Raw genomic sequence first — 17,975 nt, 5'->3', positions numbered from 1 at the left:
TTCTCTTTTTGGCTAATTCAGTCATTTGGTAGAATATTTTTCCAAGTAAGGCTAAAAATCTAGAATTCCTGAACTTCCTGTAACAGGGCTTCTTAGAGTTGCATTCTGGTAACTCTGATTCTCTTTCTCTTAGAGTATTCTCTAATTCCCCTAATTCAGAAACATGGCTGTCTTCTCAAGTGCTCTTGGAGATAACACCCCACCTGTCAGCTTTTAAATCAACATATATATTGAGTACCCTTAAAACGTTGTAGAAGCAAATTTTTATAAATTTTTGTTTGTGATCATAAAAATATATTTTTATGCAAAATAAAAGCAAACAACATCTCACTCTATGTATGGAGTTTTTCCTCCCTTGACATTTTTTTTCACTTTGGAAAAAATTATGAAACCTGATGTCTTAGGTAATATACAGTGTTTCAGCTGAAAGCAACACACCCTGAATCCTTTGCTTAAACTTTAGGGGAAACTAAGTCAGGGAATAAGAAATCTCCAGTACAGATCTCACAGTTTTGAAAGAGAAAGGTCAGTGAGAGTTTGGCCATGAATAATGGATAGCAGGAAAGGGCCAGGGAGGGAAGCGCTGAGTTGCTGATGGTTCAGGTCTTACACCTGAAAGTCAACCTTACTTCTTTGCTGTTTCTGGAACAGGAAAGATCTAAACTAGAATCTCAGGATAGCCTTTGGCACAACATTTCTGTCAACCATATCCACACTGAGTACAAGAATCTCCTGGCCCACTCAAGTTTTCCATTCAAAGAACAGAAGTGAGCTAATGAGGGTCAGAATTGATTAGAACCATATCCATACTTTTTTTTTTTGTACTAAGGTCTCTTTATAGACGTTTTTTGTTTCTTATTTCCTAGTTTTAGCAAATGCTAATTATGTTGAGTCACGTTGATGGGTAAGGAAACTGAAATGGACTACTTTTATATCATCAGAGCTGGATTAGAAGCCATGTTGTAACAAAGTCTGAAGGCTCTATTGGCATATGCTCAGATAAAGAAGGTAAGCAGTGTTGTTTTAATGGTAGCAATGACAAACTAATTAGATTTGGAAAGTTTGTGCTTCCTCCAGCAGTGAGGTAATTATGGGCATAAGCCTGGAAACAAAACGGGAGGGCTCTTACTAAAAGAGGAGCATTCAACAGGGTTTTGGGTGAAATCAAGGTTCTTGGTTATACTCATAATATTTGCCCTTGATCTTGTAAGAGGTCCCTGAAAGGAGGCAATCACGGGACAGATGAGGCTCTCAGGAATGGAAGCAACCAACATGGGGCATGTCATTGTGCTTTGGGAATCAGAAAATAAATCTAATGTCCCTCTTTTCTCTTATTTCTTCTTACAGATAATACCTTAAAAGACATGGCTACTTCAAACCATTCTTCAGGGGCTGAGTTTATCCTGGCAGGCTTGACACAATGCCCAGAACTTCAACTGCCACTCTTCCTCCTGTTCCTTGGAATATATGTGGTCACAAGGGTGGGGAACCTGGGCATGATCTTCTTAATTGCTCTCAGTTCTCAACTTTACTCTCCAGTGTATTATTTTCTCAGTCATTTGTCTTTCATTGATCTCTGCTACTCCTCTGTCATTACCCCTAAGATGCTGGTGAACTTTGTTCCAGAGGAGAACATTATCTCCTTTCTGGAATGCATTACTCAACTTTATTTCTTCCTTATTTTTGTAATTGCAGAAGGCTACCTTCTGACAGCCATGGAATATGACCATTATGTTGCAATCTGTCACCCACTGCTTTACAATATTGTCATGTCCCACAGGGTCTATTCCATAATGATGGCTGTGGTATACTCACTGGGTTTTTTGTGGGCCACAGTCCATACTACCCGCATGTCAGTGTTGTCATTCTGTAGGTCTCATACGGTCAGTCATTATTTTTGTGATATTCTCCCCTTATTGACTCTGTCTTGCTCCAGCACCCACATCAATGAGATTCTGCTGTTCATTATTGGAGGAGTTAATACCTTAGCAACTACACTGGCGGTCCTTATCTCTTATGCTTTCATCTTCTCTAGTAGCCTTGGTATTCATTCCACTGAGGGGCGATCCAAAGCCTTTGGCACTTGTAGCTCCCATCTCTTGGCTGTGGGCATCTTTTTTGGGTCTATAACATTCATGTATTTCAAGCCCCCTTCCAGCACTACTATGGAAAAAGAGAAGGTGTCTTCTGTGTTCTACATCACAATAATCCCCATGCTGAATCCTCTAATCTATAGCCTGAGGAACAAGGATGTGAAAAATGCACTGAGGAAGATGACTGGGGGAAGGCAGTCATCCTGATAAAGAGGGTTCTCATTGGCAGCCAGAAAAAATAAACCATATAAAAAGTTGTTATAGGATCTTTGTAAGTTTCTGTCTCTCTCGGAGAGAGAAAAATTATCATCACTTAAAAATGTATATTTTATATTAGAGAATGATTAAGACATTTTTGGAGATTATGAAACAATAAAATTTTCTGATGGTCAATATAATCTTCGAAAATGTATTAGAGAAATGGGAGATGACAGAAGAGGAAGGGCAAATAAACATTAAAAACAGTTTATTGAACATATTACTTTTGAAAGTGTTTGAGAATCAGAGAGTAAGTTAAGGGCTGTATCTGAGAAGGGATGGTGCTAATTGGGAAATCAGAATTCCAGGAATGCAGAAAGAAGGATGTCTTTAAACTTTTTAAGAAGAGGGGTTGTTTTTTGGCCCCAAAGGCTTTATGTTGAGATATTGAGGATATTGAGAAGGTGCTGTGAGGGGCATATTACTAACAGTGAAGAACAATTTGTGGGTAGATCATGGTGTGTGTGTGTGTGTGTGTGAGAGAGAGAGAGAGAGAGAGAGAATATGCAATGCACACACTACGTTTAGGCTGTGAGTTAAGGTAAAAGATGGCAAGGACATTGGTGGGTCTCATCAAGAACCTATACATATTGAGTAAAGATCACTAATAACTATCCTGAAGCCCCACATTACCTCTCTTTGGAGGTTACTACTTAGGCTATGACTATCCAACACAAAGTCTGGTAGAGCATGCCTTTTATCTGGGAAGTAGAATTTATTTCTGATTTTGCATTACGATAATCATTTTAATGATGCAAATGATGCTTCTTATCTCTTGGAATTCTTTTTTTTTTTTTTTTTTTTTTTTTGAGACGGAGTCTCGCTCTGTTGCCCAGGCTGGAGTGCAGTGGTGCGATCTTTGCTCACTGCAAGCTCCGCCTCCCGGGTTCACACCATTCTCCTGCCTCAGCCTCCTGAGTAGCTGGGACTACAGGTGCCCACCAGCACGCCCGGTTAATTTTTTGTACTTTTTAGTAGAGACGGGGTTTCACTGTGTTAGCCAGGATGTTCTCCATCTCCTGACCTCGTGATCCACCTGCCTCAGCCTCCCAAAGTGCTGCGATTACAGGCATGAGCCACTGCGCCCGGCCTTCTCTTGGAACTCTGAAGCCCCTTTATATGCCCTGCATGAATCCCAGTTTTTGAATACCTGTGATTGTGCCTATATTTACCATTTCCCTTTGGTGCAGGAATCCAACTCTCAGCAAACAGGAAAACAATCTTACTGATAGTTTCCCATGGTGGATCACCATTCCAGCATTAGTGCATAACCTCCAGATCATTTTACTCCTAATTATAGCACTCTTTATTAGTGATATGTGCATGAGGTAGCTAGGAATCCAGCTGTGTGATTTAGCATATTTTGGTCAAAGATTTGAATAAGAATACCAAAGAAGTTCTAATCAGACTTGCAGACAATGTGAAATTGCAAAAAAAAATTGATCGATTGATTTTTTTTGAGACAGGGTCTTGCTCTATCACCCAGGTTTGAGTGCAGTGGCAGGATCACAGTTCAATGCAGCCTCGATCTCCTGGGCTCAAGTAATCCTCCTGTTTAAGCCTCACTAGTAACTAGGACTATAGGTGTGCACCACCACTCAAGCTAGTTTTTATTTTTAATTTGTAGAAATGGGATCTTGTGAATGCCCAGGCTGGTCTTGAACTCCTGGCCTCAAGTAATCCTCCAAACTTGGCCTCCCAATGTGCTGGAATTACAAGCCTGAGTCACGATCCTCAGACTTGAAATAGTTGATTTAATGGATGACAGAGCATGATTCACAAAGACTTTTAAAGGCTGGAGTGATAGTCGCATTTAATGAGATTTTTAAAATGTACATGGGTAATATAAGATTCTATACTTCTACAAAAATGAAGAGAGTGGGAAAAACTTTGAGAATTAAGGATTTTTGACAATATAAGTAAAAAGGATAACTAACTAGAAAGTTACTATTACCTTGTCTGCATTAGCTACATTTTAGTATTTAGAATGAGGAACATTCTAGTCATCACTTGCACAACAGCAATTAGACTGTGTCCACTTGAAAGTAATTTACTTTGTTGATATTACTATTTAAGAGGCCATTGGCATTTTGAAATATATTCTGAGACGCGTGGCCACGATGAAGCAACTTGAAATCACACATTCATTGATTTGTTTATTCTTTGGGTCATTCATTTAATGAATACTCATTGAATGCCCACTACATACTTGTCACTATTCCTCATACTGGTGATAAAGAGATGAACAAAAGTCACAAACTCCTTGCCTTCATTAGATTTAGGTTTTAGCCTGAAAGAAAGGCAATAAACAGGGAGAAAAATACATCATAGAATCTCAGATCATAAAATGTCTTAGAAAATAAAGCCAAGAGGATAGAAATTGCTCACAGATATTAGAGGATAATTAAGTTACACATAGGAGTTACACATATGTAGGCTAGTTATTGAGGTTTTAGTAGTTCTTGCCACAGAGCACAAGTAGGCTAAAGAAGACTCTTCCAAAAATCAGAACTATCAAAAAATAATTAGCTATCTTGGGAATTTATGAACTATCCAGCAGTAGGGATTTAAGTACATATTCCAGACAGAATATTCAACCATTCTGTCTGGAATATTTCTGAGAAGAATCAAATGCTGGCTAAGAATATGACCAAACTGATCCCTTTGTTCATTGCTAACACTGAGGTTTTATGATCCATTCATTTCATCACCTTCTGATAGTTTCTATTCCATCTCTTTTTATCCTTTCCACTATCTGAACATGCCTACTCCCCCTTTCCTATAATCTCTTTTATTCCCTTTCTCTTTTTCTCCCACTTTACAAGTTCCCATAAATCAGAACTAATTGTTTGGAAGTCCTAACCAGAGCAATCAGACAAGAGAAAGAAAGGGCATCCAAATTAGAAAGGAAGAAGTCAAGTTATCGTTGCTTGCAGATGACATGATCTTATGTTTAGAAAAGCCTAAAGATGCCACCAAAAAAACTATTAGAACTGATTTGGAAAAGTTCAAATTCAATTTGAACTTTTTTTTCTGGACTTTTTGAACTTTTCAGAGAAGTTCAAATTGTTCAGAAAAGTTTAAATTCATTTTGTACTACTGAACAAACTCAGTAAAGTTGCAAGATATAAAGTTGACATACAAAATCAGTAGCATTTCTACATGCCAACAGTGAGCAATCTGAAAAAGAAATTTAAGAAGTAATCCTATTTACAACACCTACAATTCAAATAAAATACCTAGAAATTAACCAAAGAAGTGAAATATCTCTACAATGAGAATTATAAAACATCGATGAAAGAAAGAGAACACACACACACACACACACACACACAAATAAAAAGTTATTCCATGTTCACGGACTGGAAAAATCAATATTGTTAAAATGTTCATACTACCCATTGCACTCAATCTACCAATTCAGTGCAATCCCTATCAAAATATCACTGGCATTTTTTCACAGAAATGAAACAACAATCCTAAAATTTATGTGGAACCACAAAAGATACAGAATAGCCAAAGCTATCCTGAGCAGAACAAAACTAGAGGAACCACATTACCTCCCAAACTGGAGAAATCAAATTATACAACAAGCTATAGTAATCAAAAGAGCATGGTACTTGTATAAAAGCAGACACATAGACCAATGGAACAGAATAGAGAACTCAGAAACAAATCCATACATATTCTCATTTTTGACAAAAGAGCCAACATACATTGGGGAAAGGATTGTCTCTTCAATACTTGATGCTGGAAAACTGAATATCCATACGCAAAAGAATGAAACTTGACCCCTGTCTGTCACCATATACAAAAATCAAATCAAAATGGACTAAAGACTTAAATATAAGACCTTAAACTATGAAACTACTAAAAGAAAACACTGGGGAAATTCCCAGAACATTGGAGTGGGCAAATAGTTCTTGAGGGATACTCCATAAGCACAGACAACCAAAGCAAAAATGGACAAACGGGATTACATCATATTAAAAATCTTCTGCACAGCAAAGGAAACAATCAACAAAAGCGAAGAGATAACCCACAGAATGGAAGAAAATATTTGCCAAATATCCATCTGAAAAGGGATTAATAAGCAGAATGTATAAGGAGCTTAAATGACTCTATGGGAAAAATCTAATGATCTGATTTTAAAAAGAGCAACACATTTGAAATAAATTTCTCAAGAGAAGACATAAGAATGACAACACGTATATGAAAAGGTGCTCAACATCACCGATCATCAGAAAAATGCAAATCAAAACTACAATGAAATATCATCTCGCTCCAGTTAAAATAGCTTTTTTTTTTTTTTTTTTTTTTTTTTTTTTTTTTTTTTTTTTTTTTTAGACGGAATCTCTCTGTCACAGGCTGGAGTGCAGTGGCATGATCTCCCTCACTGCAACCTGCGCCTCCCGGGTTCAAGCTATCCTTCTGCCTCAGCCTCCTGAATAGCTGGGGTTACAGGTGCTTGCCACCACGCCTAATTTTTGTATTTTTAGTAGAGATGGGGTTTTACCATATTAGTCAGGCTGGTCTCAAACTCCTAACCTTAGGTGATCTGCCTGCCTTGGCCTCCCAAAGTGCTGGGATTACAGATGTGAGCCACCATGCCCAGCCTCAAACTGCATTTTGTAATATATATTACTTTATGACTTCCCTGTGAGGCAAATGAGGAATATTTTACAGATGAGAAAATTAAAGTTTGACAAGGTTAAATTGCCTTTTCCACAGATAGTAACTATAAAACCAAGATAAAAGTCTGAGTCTCCTAAATGCCAACCAGGATTATTTCTATCTTTTCATCATAAACAATTATTGGTATGAAATTGAAAACATTTTTACCATGAATTCTGAATCAAAGAATAGTTGAACTACAAAAAAAAATCCTTCTGCTTCTGGTAGAAGTTTTTCTCATTATAAAAGTTCTAGCACTAAGAAATTTGAAAAATAATTTACTTAATTCTGATTATTTTATTGATAAGGAATCTAAGTCTTAGAGTCTCAATGACTTCCTTAGAGACACATATTTATTTTAATTAAATGAACATTTTATATATATATAATTATATATAATATATATATATATATGAAGTGGTTAGTTCAATGCCCACTACACAGTGAGCATCTATAAGCAGTATTACTAATTATGATACTATAAAAAGGAGTAGTTGTTATAATTGATGATATTAGTATTGGGGCAGATTTGAAATTAAAACAAGCTACTGAGTAAATCCAGTTCTGAATCAACTGTATTAACATATTTTTTATGTGTAAACATTACTAGAGATCTGTGGATGCTTTATAGCTGACTTCACTAAAGAAGTGAGTCACTGGGGAAATCCTGTTTATTTCTGGCAGGACCAATACAAAAAAGTTGAGGTGGCTCTTAAGAGCTACATCCCCTTTGACGGTGGCTCTACATCAGGAAAGCATAGAACTCATGTGACCTGGAATGGGAGGTACCCTGGACAGGGTGGAATAGATTAAAGCTTTTTAAGCCATTGAGTGACATAAACTGCAGTCACAGGGAATAGTACAGGAGCAGAGGCTGAACGATTACTGAATTCTGGTAATTAAAAATTGGTTCAGTGGAAAAGATTCCATGGAAGATATTTCTCAGGATCTTAGCAGATTTCTGATCTGAACTCTTTCACAGCAAGGACAACCAGGACATTCTATGTTGCTTATCTATGGTAACCAACTTTACAGTTCTCAGAATTTGGCTTTCCCAAGACAATATAATTTCCTTTTTTTTGGAGATGGAGTCTCGCTCTTTTACCCAGGCTGGAGTGCAGTGGCACAACCTCGGCTCATTGCAACCTCCACCTCCCAGGTTCAAGCGATTCTCCTGCCTCCGGAATAGCTGAGATTACAAGCATGTGCAAACACGCCAGGCTAATTTTTGTATTTTCAGTAGAGATGGGTTTTCACCATGTTGGCCAGGCTGGTCTCAAACTCCTGACCTCAAGTGATCCACCTGCCTTGGCCTCCCAAAGTGCTGGGATTACAGGCGTAAGCCACTGCGCCCAGCCCCAAGACAATATAATTGCAATGAGAGACCACAATAGGGTTGCCAAAAATTTGGTTTTCCAAGTAAAGGCATTCAAATACAATGTAAAAATAAATAAGCAAGCAACCAAAAGACATAACTATTATCTACTGTCAGAACCATACAATAAAATGAAAGAATATTTCGAATCCCAAAACATTTAAAGAGGTAAAATTGACAACCTCAGAAAAGGACAGCCTTTGAATTGAATAAGTTTAGTTTTAGAAAAAATATTATGTTGTCTTTGTTTTTCTTCAGTTTAAAACAATTTTTACTCATTAATGAACTTTTAGTCAAGAACCAGCAACTGACTTCGGAATCAATTTTGGGAATCATTGATCTAATTCCTCTGTGTTACAGAATCCTTATTGGTAACATTAAAAATAAAATAAGAAACTTCTTTCAGGACCTCCAACACTCTTGGGATAAACGGCAATAGGGGGCCCAGGACATGATGTGATCATTTCTGCAGAGGGTTATTAAATGTTGGGCACACCAGTAATCTCTGGGCTCAATAGGTCTTGGGGGATTTGTGTGTGTATGGGTGTGTTTTTATTCCTAATGATATCCCTAAGCTCACTAAACCTCAGATGAAAGCTGCATATCATGCTGCCCTCTTGCTTTTAAGATTGGGGGAGCTGGATATCATGATCTGCTTCAGGGTCCAAGAGTTGTTTGTACTATTTAATATATTTTGATGTTTTACTTTTAGCCAACCAAATAATTCAGCCCTTGGCATATAAATGTGTGTATAAGGTAGTAGGAAAGACTTTGTTCTTTGTTGGCTATTACAGGGATCTGCGACCTGAGCAAAGTGAACAATTCCTAAGAAATTCTGTTTCTGTGCAGGACCAAGGTAAGTGTCCCATCTCCTTTATGACCATCATATTATATCTAATGCAAGGGCAATTGGTGATTAACAACCATGCTGACCCTTGTGCAACATTTTCTCTTTACTGAGGAGCACCTGCCCCACCGTTCTCTCCTCTAGGTTATGTCCTCCCTTCTCCTCTTCTATTGATTTTGCCTTGTCACTTCTTTATAACCTGGGTCACAAAATCTGCAGGAATGATTCCTAGTCTAAGTTCAACCAGCTCTGGTGCAGGAATTTCCATATGACTGAAGTGTTTGCTTCCCTGAAATTCTTCTGGCTTACGTATTTATTAGTGTTACTTGTCTTCTTGCACACCATCCTACACATACAAATTTCTTTCTTTTTTTCTTTTTCTTTCCTCTTTTTCTTTCTTTCCTTTTTCTCTTTTTCTTTCTTTCCTTCCTTCTTTTTTTCTTTCTCTCTCTCTCCTTCCTTCCCTCCTTCCTTCCCTCCCTCCCTCCTTCTTTCTTTCCTTTCTTTTCTTTCTTTCTTTCTTTCTTTCCTTCCTTCCTTCTTTTTCTTTCCTTTCGAGATGGAGTCTTGCTCTGTCACCCACGCTGGAGTGCAGTGTCACGATCTTGGCTCATTGCAACCTCTGCCTCCCAGGTTCAAGCGATTCTCCTGCCTCAGGCTCCCGAGTAGCTAGGATTACAGATGCTTACCACCACGTCCAGATAATTTTTGTGTTTTTAGTAGAGACAGGGTTTCACCATGTTGGCAAGGCTAATCTTGAACTCCTGATTTCAGGTGATCCGCTCACCTCAGCCTCCCAAAGTTCTGGGATTACATGGATGAGGCACCACGCCTGGCTCAAATGTCTAAGAGATAAAGATACAATCCCAGGTAGAGTATTCATTTTGGACAGAGTATTAAACATAAATTCCTACCTTCTCATCCATCTAAAGAAATGTTCTCCCAGCACTTTGGGAGGCCAAGGTGGGTGGATCACCTGAGGTCAGGAGTTTGAGACCAGCCTGGCCAACATGGTGAAACCTTGTCTTTACTAAAAATACAAAAATTACCTGGGCTTGGTGGTGCATGCCTGTAATCCCACCTACTCAGGAGGCTTAGACAGGAGAATTGCTTGAATCTGGGAGGCAGAGGTTGCAATGAGCCGAGATGGCGCCACTGCACTCCAGCCTGGGCGACAGAGCAAAACTCTATCTCATAAAAAAAAAAAAAAGAAAGAAAGAAAGAAAGAAAGAAAAATGTTCTGAGGTCACTAGGAGATGGATCAAGGGTCCATTCAGCTTGCATAGCTCTGCTGTGTTTCCTCCTGGCCTCATAAGCACATGTCCCTTGGAGATGAAAACACTTCAGTGCCCCCAACTCCTTCAAAAAAGGCCAAACACTTTAAATCCCTCTCAAAATTTCCAAATCTGAAAACAAACATTTTAAAACCTAACCAGCACCAAATGTTTAAAACATTTTGGTTATTCTTACCAAAGTGAAGGACCTAGGGCAAAGAAACACATGTGTCTGTCTTTTCTTCATACAAAGGTAGTGTATTTTCATCTCCTGATGTTATGTACTTTTCTCTGTTCAATTGTATTTAACAATATGTGCCACATGAAATGTTGACAAGTGTTTTTAGATAATGAATCTTTACATTTACCATTTTACCTTTGAAACAGGTATCCCACTTCACAGATTAGAACAATGAAGTTTACATGAAATGACTTGCCCAGTGTTACAAACTGGTCTGCAGTAAAGTCAACCCTTGAAATACACCTACTTTGATACCCAAACCTTTCCATTCATTGCTGAGTAGACTATAGTTCACCTCATTACGCTCATTCAATATTTCTGTTGTCAAATAGACATTGGAAGTGCTGAGTTTGCAAAATTGAACAGGTTTCTTTCTAGCTGGACTATTTGGAGCCTTAAATGAATAACTGGCACCTGACAACACACACACTCCTCTGAAATGGCTCCACCAGGGAGCCAGTTCATGTTGAAAAGGGTGGACCAACTAGATTCTAGTGCTTCTTCTGGGAAAAGTACAGCATTCTCTTTTATTTCTTTGTATCCAGGGCCCAAACCACCAAGGGTACCACACTTTGGAAAATTCAAGATTTACACCCATAGCAACATTCTTCTCAGACACCTTCAGAAGCACCTTTTCCTGCCACCGTAAGGTCTATTCTGTGGGGTGTGCAGATCTCGTAAGTCAGGGGGGAAGTAGTTCACTGCTAGGATTCCAGCCAGCCAACTCTTCTGGCAATAGTTGAGGTCCGATAAGACTCTGTGAACTTTATAGATGAACACCTGGGTTACAAGAGATTGTTCTCATCAGTGATTCCAATGATGAAGCTTTTGCCTCCCCCACCCTTCTCCAGCTTAGCAGAGGGCCAGAGGTATTATGTGGAGACTCCCACTTCTGCAGTATTTTTACACTGGAGGTATTTTTATTCAGCATAATGAGTAGATGCCTTACACCCAACCCCATGCCCACCATCACTCCAGTTGGAAGTAATAGACACTTTCAATTCTCTGAGGCTGAGGCGTCATCCTCTCCTTGTTTTCAGATATTGTGAGAAGTATGTGCAGGCCTTTGAGTAGGAGAAAACTGGGGAAATTGAAAAAGTGATTGAATCTTCCTTCAATCTCTTCTACTGTTTAACTGTGACAAATTGGCTATCAGAAATTCTCCCCACAAAGTAAACATTTGCTTTTTTTCTACCAAATTCAGGAGGCAAATGTTACTGAGTCAGTCAGGAAGTACTTTTTTGTAACTTAAATTCTGGACCAACTTGGAGAAGGCCCAGGGAACTTTAGGGAGACAAAGCAGAGGTATCAAGTTTAGAGACAATGAAAACTATGACTCAGTCTGTTAGCTGCTGTCAACCTCCCTTATGCAATTTGGTTTTGTTTGGAAGAGCAGTGAGGGTCCATGTTAAGGTAATTCATACTTTCTATTTTCACAGAAATGCCTAAAGAAGAATGACCATGGAAAATTATTCTACGGCAGCTCAGTTTGTCTTCGATGGTTTAACACAGCAAGCAGAGCTCCAGCTGCCCCTCTTCCTCCTGTTCCTGGGAATCTATGTGGTCACAGTAGTGGGCAACCTGGGCATGATTCTCCTGATTGCAGTCAGCCCTCTACTTCACACCCCCATGTACTATTTCCTCAGCAGCTTGTCCTTCGTCGATTTCTGCTATTCCTCTGTCATTACTCCCAAAATGCTGGTGAACTTCCTAGGAAAGAAGAATACAATCCTTTACTCTGAGTGCATGGTCCAGCTCTTTTTCTTTGTGGTCTTTGTGGTGGCTGAGGGTTACCTCCTGACTGCCATGGCATATGATCGCTATGTTGCCATCTGTAGCCCACTGCTTTATAATGCGATCATGTCTTCATGGGTCTGCTCACTGCTAGTGCTGGCTGCCTTCTTCTTGGGCTTTCTCTCTGCCTTGACTCATACAAGTGCCATGATGAAACTGTCCTTTTGCAAATCCCACATTATCAACCATTACTTCTGTGATGTTCTTCCCCTCCTCAATCTCTCCTGCTCCAACACACACCTCAATGAGCTTCTACTTTTTATCATTGCGGGGTTTAACACCTTGGTGCCCACTCTAGCTGTTGCTGTCTCCTATGCCTTCATCCTCTACAGCATCCTTCACATCCGCTCCTCAGAGGGCCGGTCCAAAGCTTTTGGAACATGCAGCTCTCATCTCATGGCTGTGGGGATCTTCTTTGGGTCCATTACCTTCATGTATTTCAAGCCCCCTTCAAGTAACTCCCTGGACCAGGAGAAGGTGTCCTCTGTATTCTACACCACGGTGATCCCCATGCTGAACCCTTTAGTATACAGTCTGAGGAATAAGGATGTGAAGAAAGCATTGAGGAAGGTCTTAGTAGGAAAATGAGTCCTGATTTGGGGGATTTATAGATGGGAAAAATGAATAGTTCCAATGAACATGTATTCCTTTTTTCTATTTTCATGTTATTCTGTTGTAACATACATAATATCTAGATTTTAAAAATACTTTCCCATCTATGATTGATTCAACTTTCTCAACAAAATAAAAGAATTGTGTAAAGCAGGTATTAACATTCTTATCTTTTGATAGGAAAACTGAGGTCTAGGTAGTTTTAATTTTTTTTTACCAATTATGATAGAGAAGACATGAGAATTCAGATTTTCTCCGATGTTAGTCCTCTCTTCCTAATATCCCATGTTTGCTTGTTGAATACTTGCTATGTGGGAGGTACTGAGTTGTCCACTGATATGAATGCTAAGAGGTATGTTAGCCTGATCCCAGATATCTATTAATTCTTCAGGGAATTAGACAAATACACAAGGGAAAAGAACAGAAAAGAAAAGAAAAAAGAAAAGAAAAGAAAAGAAAAGAAAAAGAAAAGAAAAGAAAAAGTTAAGAACAAGAATAGCAAATCTAGTCAGCAGGTCTTATTCAAATCGCTTTTACTATTTTTTTTTCTACTCAGTATATTAAAAATCTCTTTATTTTCATTTCCTTGTTGTTCTTCATGGATCTGGTTTTTTTTTTTTTTTTTTTTTTTGTATTTCTATATCTACTTTAACACCACAGTTCTACACTAAGGGACCTCTGACCACGTGTTTTCACTATCTATTGCAATGGAGTTGCCTAAGGTTGAAAAACCTTCCTCATAGGGAAGATATAACTCCCACATTTGTTTCAGTTGGAGAATTGTCCTCTGCAGATTCCTGAACTGAAGCTGTGGTCCATGTTTTTGAGCATGTGACCTTACAGTAAAAGTAGGTACCAAGAGCTCTGTATACAATGCTTTTCTTGGGTTTTCACAGGTCTTAGGTCTCATGTAACATTTCCTTCTGTTTTTGTTTTTAGCTTTTGTATGTTGCTGGGTAGTAATAGGATGCCTCTACTGTTCTGCATCCCTCAGCTTTTTTCTCTTCTTCCCAGGAATATTCCATTGAATTTCTAGCATTTTAACTTCCATATCAAGTTAGTTTTCTTCACTCTATATCACATATTAAACCATTAGTGTTTGCTGAAATTAGTTGCCTTTCTCCTTTTACTTTTTCTTTGTTTCTGCCAAAATAATTTTTACAACCTAATACTCTAGATTTTAGCTTAAAGAATCATTCCAAGCAAGAAATAAGAAATCAGTAAATTTTGTATCTACCAAAATCCTACTGTTCTAACAAAGCTTGTCTACCTTTAGCTCCTACATTTTGATAATCTCACCCAGAATACATCTTCCTATCAGTTTGTTGAACCAGGTCCTGAACATTTACCGTGGCCTTGCTCACCTTCCCCTTAATACATCTTCTCCTCTGTATGCCTTGCTCTAATATTTTTTAATGTTTTCTTAGAGTTTCTCAGATACAGTGCCTATATCTTCTCAAGTCCTCCCATTCCTTAAGATCTTTTTGAGGGGGACACATACTACTTACTCTTTTTCAGCAGCTTTAATAGTGCAATTAACACTTTTCTGAATCCAGGATCCTGACCTTCAAATTATCATTTGGTGTCACATAGTTTTCTAACCTGTCCTCTTCTCTCTCTTATTCCAGTTTAATTAACTTATTTTACTTTTAGTCTCATTATTCTTCTGCTCTTGTTAGGGTTATAAAACTGAAGGATTCTTTCTAAATCACTTTATTTTCTAAGCAGATTTGATTCTTAGAAACAGGGTGTTCCAAACCCAGATTTTAAAACTGTATTCTTAGTTGTTAGCTTTCCAATAATTCAATTGAACTGTTTCGCTTTCTCAGTATATTTAGATGCAATATTATTTTTATGCTAAGACCCTCTTCCCCCGTTATTTTTATTTTTATTTTTTATTTTTTGGTTCATGAGTGAAATCTACCACCCCTTTAAAGGGAAAGCTACAATTTAGAAGACGGATATTTGTAGCCCTGCTCAGAACTTATATATTTAACAAATCCAGAGAGAGCTTGAGACCATTTGGTGAGAGTTAACCCTCAAGCATGTGGACAAGCTGGAAACTGTGAAAATAACCAATTATTATCCCATCCCCTGTGTCTAAAATACCTTTATATGAAAATATTCTCTTTTCCCTATAATCATATCATGACTTTCTTGAAAAAAGCTTCCCCTTTGTGTTCAATTTTAAGCTGCACCAATATTTGCTGATTCTTAAGTGGCTTTCACAGTTGCTAAGGTTGCTCAAACTATCCAGCCTACAATTACTTAGGATTATAGGACCCAGGGCTTTGTGGAGCCTCACTTTGCTCACATTTTTCAGAAGACAGCCTTTCCTGAGGCATTTGCCTTTTGCTTAGGGCCTAGCACTAGCAGCATGATCTCCAGGGGAATGAATCTGTGCTCTTCTAAAGTTATTCACTTATTTGTAAACAACTCTTCTGTATATGCACCAGTGGAGGTTAAAATCTTACATTGTCAGAGGTCAGGAACCACAGCTGCCTGCTGGGATCACTACAGTTAAAAGTTACACATAAACTGTAAACTATAAAATATTGCAAAATAAATGTCACTGCATGCTCCTGAGGTCAAAATCCTCTCTCCTCATGGAAAGTCCCAAACTTGTAAGTACACTTTTGTACTTAAATCTACTTTTGCTCTTAAGTTCTTCATAACCCTGGTCCAAACCACCAGATGCTGGTTGTTTGGCAAGGTATATTTTGGGGCAAATAAATTTCTTAATACCAAGCTCTAGCATTAGACAAAATTGCCACTTGAACCATAGAAAATGCTGGATCCCTGTAGGTCTCTATTAGTAGAGGTAGAATTTCATAGGCAAGGATAACCAAGGATATATTGTTTCTAAAATATGCTAACTCTCAAAAAGAACAACAAAGAAGAGAACCATTTCTTTTTCACAACTAATCATCAGAAAAGTCATCCCACGTTCCTGGGTAAAGTGAGTAAAGGTGTGAAAAAGAGGCGGGAGTATTAGAGTAATAGGTGTTCCTCCTCATGGATGGGAACATCAGAAGCCAGGAGAGGTGCCTCATTCTTCCTACATATACCCTAGGATTTAGAAAAACAGATTCCAATCAGTTAAGAGAGAAAAAAATGGCAAGGCTATTTTAGAGAAAAGTAGAATCAAGAAATACAGAAGATTCAAAATTATAATTGGGAAATTCGAAGTAACTCTTAAGAAAAGTGACACAAAAGCCTTTTTCTGCTGAAAAAACCCTCATCAGCACACTATTAGGATGTTTTTGTCTTACTACAGAAGGGAAAATAAGGACAATGGAGAAGAGAAAAAGAATTTTAGCTGACCAAAATAAAAATACGTAAATGGTGATTTGAAGTTAATACAAAAAAGATTAATATCCCATAGAAAAGTATGCAGAAGTTTCACTGTGAATATTATATGAATATTATATATATAATATTCATTATATATATGTAGTAGCTATTAAACTTGGTCAACCATACTAAAAATAAAAATTCAAATAAAATAAGTCATATACTTATTTACCTGTGAAATGGTAAATAATATTTTAATAAATCTTAAAGGTGAGGTAAACAAGAATGATAATATATATAGATAACTGTATTAATTTCTGTAAGACAGGTTGATAATATATATCAAATAATATACGCCAAATAATTCCATACAATTTTACCAAGTTATTCAATTTCTAGGCATGCATACTTAAGAAATAAAAGTGACAATGTCAAAGGCAGAGCTATAAATATATTGACAATAACAAAATAATGAATTGAGTTAAATGTTCTTCAAAGTTATAGGTTTGAGTAAGATTCAGATATCCAGTAGAATAAATATGGTATCATTAAAATAATTTTGTGAAATAGTACTGGCAGGGACAATATGCAAAGTATATAGTAAGTTAAGAAGACGGGCATGATAAATGATACTGATATGTATGACGCGCTTGAATGAAAAATCCGTAGTGCTTTAACAGACATTCTTTCTTTTCTTTTCATATTGAAAGAAGTGTGTAGCATGCAAATAAATGAGGATAATGTTTTAGGGGTGTTTTAACATTATTTTTGTGTGTCTGTGTTGAATACAGGGGATTCAAAGGGCTTTATCTTCTACTCCAATCAGTTTTTAAGACATTCCTCCACTGCATTTTAATGAATTTTATATATGTATACACAGAAAATGCACCAAGAGTATAGCTCTTTAAATTGCTAATGATGTTTATATCTATTTAGTGACTCTCCAGGTAAAGATATAGAATATTAGCATCACTCCTGGAGGCCCCCTTTTGCTTTTCCCGAGTCAATACCCATCTTCAAGAAGTACCCACTATATTGACTTGTACAATTGGTCATTTTCTTTTTTTTTTTGAACTGTATACAAACTTTTCTCATACTCCATTATAATCCTTCCCTCAACCTTTTTCCACCCTTTCCTAGGCAATCATGAATCCACTTTTGTCATTGTAGATTATTAGCATTTCCAAGAATTTTGTGTTTATAAGGCCATACAGTATATACTCTTTACTTGATGTCTTTTATTCAGCATAATTACTTTCAGATTCACCATGATTTGCATGCATCATAGCACTATCAACTTGCCTTGACATTTTCCTTTGTTAAGATCAACTGACCATCTATATAGGGACCTACTTTGTACCCTATATTCTATTGTCTATCTTTATTATTTTCAGGCATACGCACTGATGGAAATCAACGAGGAAAAGAAAATCTGTTTAACAGATTGTTCTGATTGACTAGATGTCTGTATCCAAAAGCTGAACCTGATTCAATGCCTGACACCATACACACA

At 37.6% G+C, this 17,975-nt stretch overlaps 2 protein-coding genes across 2 annotated transcripts; both read left to right on the top strand.

Moving 5' to 3' along the window:
* Window positions 1-1,364: 1,364 nt before the first annotated feature.
* On the top strand, window positions 1,365-2,300 carry LOC100994750 (olfactory receptor 8D2). The gene has a single exon (XM_003819942.5). It carries the CDS (start codon window positions 1,365-1,367, stop codon window positions 2,298-2,300), a length of 936 nt encoding a protein of 311 aa, XP_003819990.4.
* A 6,569-nt stretch (window positions 2,301-8,869) lies between these two features.
* Window positions 8,870-15,842, top strand: LOC100995078 (olfactory receptor 8D1). Its single transcript, XM_055095022.2, has one exon. It carries the CDS (start codon window positions 12,218-12,220, stop codon window positions 13,142-13,144), a length of 927 nt encoding a protein of 308 aa, XP_054950997.1. The 5' UTR covers window positions 8,870-12,217; the 3' UTR covers window positions 13,145-15,842.
* Window positions 15,843-17,975: the final 2,133 nt, after the last annotated feature.

This window comes from Pan paniscus, chromosome 9 (assembly GCF_029289425.2).
Source record: "Pan paniscus chromosome 9, NHGRI_mPanPan1-v2.0_pri, whole genome shotgun sequence".
In the NCBI taxonomy this organism is placed as follows: Eukaryota; Metazoa; Chordata; class Mammalia; order Primates; family Hominidae; genus Pan; species Pan paniscus.
The sequence above is the reverse complement of the archived record's forward strand: the minus strand, read 5'-3'. Positions and strand labels throughout refer to the sequence as shown.

Excerpts from the sequence above, each read along its gene's own strand:
- LOC100995078 (XM_055095022.2), top strand. The coding sequence starts at position 12,218 with ATGACCATGGAAAATTATTCTACGGCAGCTCAGTTTGTCTTCGATGGT.
- LOC100994750 (XM_003819942.5), top strand. The coding sequence starts at position 1,365 with ATGGCTACTTCAAACCATTCTTCAGGGGCTGAGTTTATCCTGGCAGGC.